This window comes from Eubalaena glacialis, chromosome 4, assembly GCF_028564815.1.
Source record: "Eubalaena glacialis isolate mEubGla1 chromosome 4, mEubGla1.1.hap2.+ XY, whole genome shotgun sequence".
In the NCBI taxonomy this organism is placed as follows: domain Eukaryota; kingdom Metazoa; phylum Chordata; class Mammalia; order Artiodactyla; family Balaenidae; genus Eubalaena; species Eubalaena glacialis.
The window spans coordinates 50,681,992-50,689,384 of record NC_083719.1 but is presented as its reverse complement, the minus strand read 5'-3'; the positions used below and the strand labels follow the sequence as shown (position 1 = coordinate 50,689,384).

The following is a 7,393-nucleotide window of genomic DNA, read 5'->3' as shown; positions in this document are numbered from 1 at the left end:
TAAATTTGACAAAATTCGTATTCAAGTTTGTACTTGACATGTAAATATTTTTTAAAATTCAAATTTCTTTTATTTTACCCTTTGTTTATGTTATCACCTGTATTTCCAAAGTTTTATCTTTGGAGAATCCAGATTTTAATTATTTTCCTATTAAAATATTTGGAACTGCAACTGTATTTTAACAGTTACTTAGTTCTGTATTTGTGAGGAGATTTTAAAAGGGAGAATGAGTACCTTCACAAATTTTTAAAAGATTTCTTCAGAGTCTGCAGCCAGTATCGACATGTATACTTATCTCTTTCTTTTCAATGCCATGAATCATTATAAATGTCAGGTTCATTGTTGTGGCATGCTGAAATGATTGAGTGGAAACTGTGCCCAGCACTGTGTTGTAAAACAATTGATCTCCAAACACATTGTTCTACAGGGTGCATTGGCCCAACTAGATTTTCTTTGACGCTTTTGTGACTGCTCTTTTGTTTGGTCTTGGAGAATTTAGAGCTCAAATTTGAACACAATATTAAGACTATCTGCAGTGAATCTGTGCCTGTTATCTAGAGTCATCTACTTTTGGGACTGCATTCTGTATTTTTCCTTTACTTCAGTCATGTAATCAGAATGTATAAGTGAAGTTTGTTATATGCTATTCTAGTGGATTAGAAACCCCATTCTTTATCTAGGTGCAAATGGGATTAAATTTGGTTTTCTTGGTTAAGGAAACAGCTTAGAACCAACCCATAGCAGTCTCTTTATCTTCTATATTAAGTCATCCCCATTTGGAAAATCCAATATTGTTTTTTCCCCCATTGGTGAATGTGTGCAAATGTATGAGTTCCAAAGTTCAGCCTTTGTTAGCACAAAAGCAACACAAGTGAAGGTGTTTGCCTAGGTCTATTAAAATTGTATTCCTAGATAGAACTTGTGAATGACAAATGCTGCAGGCTTTCAAAAAAGAGCTAGAAAATATAGGCTTGATATAGAGGATAAACAGCAAAAGATGACACTAAAAGAAATTTTGAAGAAAAGAGGAGAAAAAATAGAAAACTCAAGGTTACTTTTCTTTTAGTAACCGTCGTTTTCTTTCTTGAAGTTGTGGGATTTCCTCAATACCTGCTTATTATAGATGGCGCTCTAAAGCATTTGCCGGAAGGTGGCGACATAGTCCTCATTGCTTAGAGCTGTCCCAGGTGCTGAACCCAGTTTCGGAGCCCATGAGAAACTCTGCAGCCAGCGACCAGGGATTCCACCAAGTTCTCCCTAGAGGCCTGCAAACTCTGGTTAGAAAAGCAAAAGGCCATAAAAATGCCCGACCTCATTTATAACACAAAGACCAAAAAATTCCCTTCCCTAAATTTACTTGCTGCGAAGCTGTGGGGAAATGGCAATGTTCACTGAAATTAAAAACGCAATGGAGATGAAAAGGCAGGTGTGTGTGTGTGTGTGTGTGTGTGTGTGTGTAGAGTACATACCGAATTGATTTTTTTCTTCACTTTGAGATGCAGCTGTTTACCTGTCCTTTGACCGGTTCTTTATAACTACTTTCTCCCTCAATTCCTCAAGGTTAAAAAAAGGCAGAGGCAATATCCTCCCCAAAGGAGACAGGCTGGACTGTGCGATGATAAACGGGGGTGATTTTTAAAAAGCTAAGACACATTCCCTTTTCTTTCCATGAATTAGTAATAATTTACAGACTGACCCAGGACTGTCCACCTCCCCATTCAGGCTCCGTGTGTCTCCTTTTCTCATTTCCTATTGCCACTCTGTGATGCTGACTCTACTTAAGAATTTGACAGAAATATGAAGCAATTTACGTGGTTAGATTTTTTTTCCCTCGAGTTTGGCCGGGTGGGAGGCGGAGTTATTTGTTGTAATGTTGGTCTGACCGGCGGATCGGGTGTGTGTAAGCTAGTTCTGAGTCTCGGTCGACAAAAAGGAACTTGAACGCAAAGAGGCTGAGCTAGAGGGAGAGGAGGGCGGGGAACCAGGGGAAAGAGGCACTCAGGGTTGGGAAGTGTTGGGAGGGGAGGGTTAGCGTAGGAGGGAGGGAGACTGGCTGTCGGAGCAACACCGGGGAGATAAAGGGAAGTGAGAAGGGAGAGGGAGACTGAAAGGGAAAACTAGTGGGAGAAAGGGAAAGAGAGAGGAGGCTTAAGAGAAAGAGAAGAGAGTACAGGAGAGAGTGGGAGAGAGGGAGGGAGAGAAGCAAGGAGAGGAGGGTTACAGAGTGACTGTGGAGGACGGTGTTTCTCTATTCCAGATACTTCTAAGATTGGAGATTCTTTGCTGGTGGGGAGACTCCGGGTCTGGCAGCCAGTTAGGCAGCGGCAAAATAAAATGGACAGCGAGAGACAAACGTTCCAGCCACCTTTCCGCTGCCCGGAGATCCCGGAGCTGTTCTCCAGCCAATTCGTTTCCCAGCTGGAGTCTCTGAGCGCGCTGGCCTACGAGAGCTCAGGGAGCGCCTAGAAGCTAGCTGCTCCTCGGAGATGCCTTCGCCTGAGCAGTAAGAACTTCCTGCTTGAGTCCCTGCATCCCCTCCCCCGTTGAAACTCCCCAGGAAAGAGGGGCGGAAGACCCCAGGGGGAGGGGCGAGGGGGATCCTGGCGCAGCTGTTTCTCCCCTCCCCCTCCCCTGCCGGGCGCGCAGGCATGGATGTGCTCAGCCCCTTACAGGGCAACAACACCACGTCGTCCCAGGGTCCCTTCGGGACACGCGCCAACGCTACTGGCATCTCCGACGTGACCTTCAGCTACCAAGTGATCACCTCTCTGCTGCTGGGCACGCTCATCTTCTGCGCGGTGCTGGGCAATGCGTGCGTGGTGGCCGCCATCGCCTTGGAGCGCTCCCTGCAGAACGTGGCGAACTATCTTATAGGCTCGCTGGCCGTCACAGACCTCATGGTGTCGGTGCTGGTGCTGCCCATGGCCGCGTTGTACCAGGTGCTCAACAAGTGGACTCTGGGACAGGTCACCTGTGACCTGTTCATCGCCCTCGACGTGCTGTGCTGCACCTCGTCCATCCTGCACCTGTGCGCTATCGCGCTGGACAGGTACTGGGCCATCACAGACCCCATCGACTACGTGAACAAGAGGACACCCCGGCGCGCAGCTGCACTCATCTCGCTCACCTGGCTCATTGGCTTCCTCATCTCCATCCCGCCCATGCTGGGCTGGCGCACCCCGGAAGACCGCTCGGACCCCGACGCGTGCACCATCAGCAAGGACCACGGCTACACTATTTACTCCACCTTCGGCGCTTTCTACATCCCGCTGCTGCTCATGCTGGTTCTCTACGGGCGCATCTTCCGAGCCGCGCGATTCCGCATCCGCAAGACAGTCAAGAAGGAGGAGAAGAAGGTAGCCACCAACCGCCTTGGGGCGTCGCCAGCCCCGCAGCCCAGAAAGAGCGTAAATGGTGAGCCGGGTAGCAAAAACTGGAGGCAGGGCATGGAGAACAAGGCAACAGGGGCTCCGTGCGCCAATGGAGCCGTGAGGCAGGGCGAAGAAGGCGCCGCCCTGGAGGTGATCGAAGTGCACCGGGTGGGCAACTCCAAAGAGCACCTGCCGCTGCCCAGCGAGGCCGGTGCTGTCCCCTGCGTCCCCGCCTCCTTCGAGAAGAAAAATGAGCGCAACGCCGAGGCCAAGCGTAAGATGGCCCTGGCCCGCGAGAGGAAGACGGTGAAGACGCTGGGCATCATCATGGGCACCTTCATCCTCTGCTGGTTGCCCTTCTTCATCGTGGCCCTGGTCCTGCCCTTCTGCGAAAGCAGCTGCCACATGCCCACCCTATTGGGCGCCATAATCAACTGGCTGGGCTACTCCAACTCTCTGCTCAACCCTGTCATTTACGCCTACTTCAACAAGGACTTCCAAAACGCATTTAAGAAGATCATCAAGTGCAAGTTCTGCCGCCGATGATGATGGAGGCGCGTAGGCCCACACCACCCAGCCTGCCTCCCCTAGCCCTCTGGAATCAAAACCTTTGCTACTTTTCCTCTAACATTCACAGCTGCTCCGCGCGCTGCTTCCAGACCCCCTCCCCCTCCCCCAGCCCTCTATTCCCAGCGGGGAAGGAGGGAGCCCCGTGCAAAGAGGCTACAGCCGCGGGGCAAGAGAGTCTGGGAAACTTCTAGAGTCTGTGAGAGGCGACCTTGGCTCAAACTTTGGTCTGGGAATCAGTTTTGATTCCAGCAATTGCCTCCTCCCTCTTCTGCCCCCAAATCTTCGCGGCAGAAGTTTAAGCCTTAGCCGTTCAAGGCAAAAAGTCCACACAGAAGAAGAAAGTGTACACCCAGCCGCCGCGCCCACTAAAGGCTCCCACCTGATCGCCTCACTGCTACTACTTGAACTTAAGGTTCAGGACTTTGCTTCATTCCCCAGCAACCCCATCCCCGCCCCGCCTTCTTGCCCTAGAAACGTTCACTGTTTTTGCGGTCTCATCCCTTATTTCCTTTTCCATCTTCCCTTTATGCCCTCGCCAGTCCCTACGCACTAAATTGCTAGTCGGGAAATCTGGGAGGGTCTGCTTTTCCCGGTGCCTAAGGTGTCCCCGGGAATCTCCGCCTCCTGGTGCAGACTCCCAGAGTAACTCTCCCGGGAACAGCCCCATGCTTTGTTTTCTTGGATTCAAAACAAGTGGCTGGAAGTTGTCTCTTAAGAGTGGACCTGTAAATACAAGGCTGGGCCAGTGGGGCAGAGCGAGGCAGAACGAATTTATCCTTGCCTGCCTTGGTGTCAGCACTCACCAAAGAAACTGACAATCATTGGGAAGGGAGAGCGGACTTCTGTTTTTACAGGTTGCTGGCGAGTCTGAACTGGCTGGCATCGCCACTTACCTACTGTGGGAGGCGCTCGGCGACCACGCTGCGCGCGCTGGGGCGGGGAGCGGGGGTGGGGTGGGTGCCACGTGCCGGGAATCCCGGAGCCTTCCCCCCTTCTCTGAGGTCTGGCGTGCGCTCCTCGCACACTGAAAACTAATCCAGACTGGAGCCATCCCTCCGCCTACGCCCCAGGACCAGCTGAAGAGACGGTAAACAACAGTTAAGGTTTGCGGAAGCCGGCGCTTCTAGGTCCAGCCAAGCTCTAGAGACCAGAAAGACCAGCAAGTCCCACGGGGTGGCGTTTTCCAGGTGGGCCCGAGCTCTAGCTGGCACTCCACTTGGAAACTGAAAGAGCAAGTTTATCCAAAAGAAGCAGATTCTTTTCCTCCTAATTCCACCCCTCGCCCTTTTCGGATAGGGAGATAGGTCTGTTTAGCGCATCCTAACACTACACAGGATTTGTTCTGCAGGACGTCCAGGACACTTAGTTAACCACGACTTTGGTTTCCAAAAGGGAAATTTGGGCTTTCAATAGAATGGGCCCCCGATAGGTTTAGCACTGTGACCTCACAGGCGCTTACCTTAAATAATGAGGCCCTAAAGAACTAGCTAGGCGTGCTCTCTCTGCGGAGTCCCGGAGACTCTTGTACATTTGCTCCTTGGCCTGACTGTCCTGCAACACAGGTTTGCTGGGAAACCGGCCTCTTGCCATTTGAATATGTGAAGCACTCCAAGCTTTCTTCCCCTTAAAAGTATTCTTTCAGCCTTGCCACTCCTGCTGAAAAACTGGTTATCTTTACTGCCCCCAGAAGGGAAGTTTTTCGGTGCTCCATTTGAATGTAAATTTCCATCCCTGTGACCGGGGTCAAGAGGTTTGTTATAGTTAGATTCGTTTTCCAATAATTGCACAACATTATTGATTCTTACTCCCCTCTCCCTTCATGTGTATCTTTTGAATGATTGCTTGGGCTGTTTTGAGAACCATGTTGCAAAAGTTGCCAATGAAAAAAGTTCACTTGTGTTAAAATTAAGGTGAAAAGACAGCTCTATCCCTTGTAGCCATTTTATCGTTTGCCAAACTGAACAAAGCTCCATTTGGTATCTTTTTCTCAGACCTAAACTGAGAGTAAGCATCGTATCCCGTTAATATAGAGAAAGTATAAGAACTGTGGGAACTTAGTGGATGGTTTGTCTATGCATATGTAATGCTTAAAAGGGACTATGGTGGATAAAATGAGGGAGACTTCTCCAGTCCATCAGTTATTTATTCGAAAATTCATTTTCTTTTTTGCTCACAATAATTTAAGTAGAGCTATATGAAAAGACAAACTTTGCTGTATGTCGTTCTAAATTTTAAGAACAAATTCTACATATAAAATAATTCAAGTCTGAAATTTGCTCTTCCAAATTATGCCTTGGTCAGCATTTGAAGTCTTGAGACTTCTATTTATTTGTGTCTTTTACAGAACTGTGACGATGGCTTTTGGGCATTTGTTCTTCCTGCTTTGGAGGATTTACACAAGAATGGGGAAGGAGCATCCAACTGGAGTATATAATTGCCAAAGCAATAGAGAAATTTGAGGAATAAGTGCAAAAGAGCTGCATAGCACTAAAGAACCCCTGATGCTTTTTTTTTCCTTTTAACCTATTGCATTAAGTATATATGCATTAAAATTGACTTTTACTCTTCCCTGTGACAATAAAGGACTTTAATAATTGTAATGCTACAATAAACTGATATCAGTAACACATGCATCTTTATTTTAATCAGAATCACTGTCTACTTGTATTTATTTGTATAATTTTAAAGCTGAAGTTAAAAAATACAGTTATCAGGAGAAGATCCTGCTATACACATCAGGGATCTGTCACTTAGAGAAATAAATTTAGTTTTAGTACAGAAACTCATCATAGGTGAGTGAGTTCTTTTTTAAAAATTCCTGTCTCTGGAAAGAGAAGGTCACATTTCATCTTTTAGCCATGAAACCATGCATTTTCCCTGATACCTACTAGTGAAGATTTAGGCATCTGTCTAATTAATATGCACAGGGTGGGGGACTTATAGAAGAGAAATGCAGCCTCTGGGATAAGCACCAGGGGCTCATGCTGCCTTTTTAAAGCAGTGGACGGTGATGAACCGCCTTCTCTGTCTTCCCCACAAAGTCCAGCTGGAAGAAAGTAGCCTCCCTGGTTTCAAATGAAATAACGCATTGTTTTGGGGTTTGTCACTCAATTAAAAGTGGAAGGGCAATTTCCTTTCTGGCTGGATCTCATTTGATAGTGGGGTTTTATATGTAAGATCTGTTACTATATTAAAATTAATTCAAATGCTCTCTTTTTCCATACTGGAATCATCAGTAAGGCCTTTTGTTTCCCATGTTATGTTTGTTAATTTCACTGTTTTCTGGTGTCAGAATGATGGCTGCAGGGCAGGGTAAACCCTAGTAAGCCTCAAGGGGAAAACAGAGGTCAGAGCTATTATGGCCACAGAAGAGGGCACTCTGAAGCTGTGTGAAGCCTAATTTAGGCTATGTATGTACATACATATTCTCCCAATAATGAAAAGGTAAGACA

At 47.5% G+C, this 7,393-nt stretch overlaps 1 protein-coding gene across 1 annotated transcript; it reads left to right on the top strand.

The window, feature by feature from the left end:
* Nucleotides 1-2,648: 2,648 nt before the first annotated feature.
* On the top strand, nt 2,649-3,917 carry HTR1A (5-hydroxytryptamine receptor 1A). The gene has a single exon (XM_061187833.1). It carries the CDS (start codon nt 2,649-2,651, stop codon nt 3,915-3,917), a length of 1,269 nt encoding a protein of 422 aa, XP_061043816.1.
* The last annotated feature ends 3,476 nt before the right edge of the window (nt 3,918-7,393 follow it).

Bases quoted from the DNA above. Each gene is read 5' to 3' on its own strand.
- HTR1A (XM_061187833.1), top strand. From the start codon at position 2,649: ATGGATGTGCTCAGCCCCTTACAGGGCAACAACACCACGTCGTCCCAG.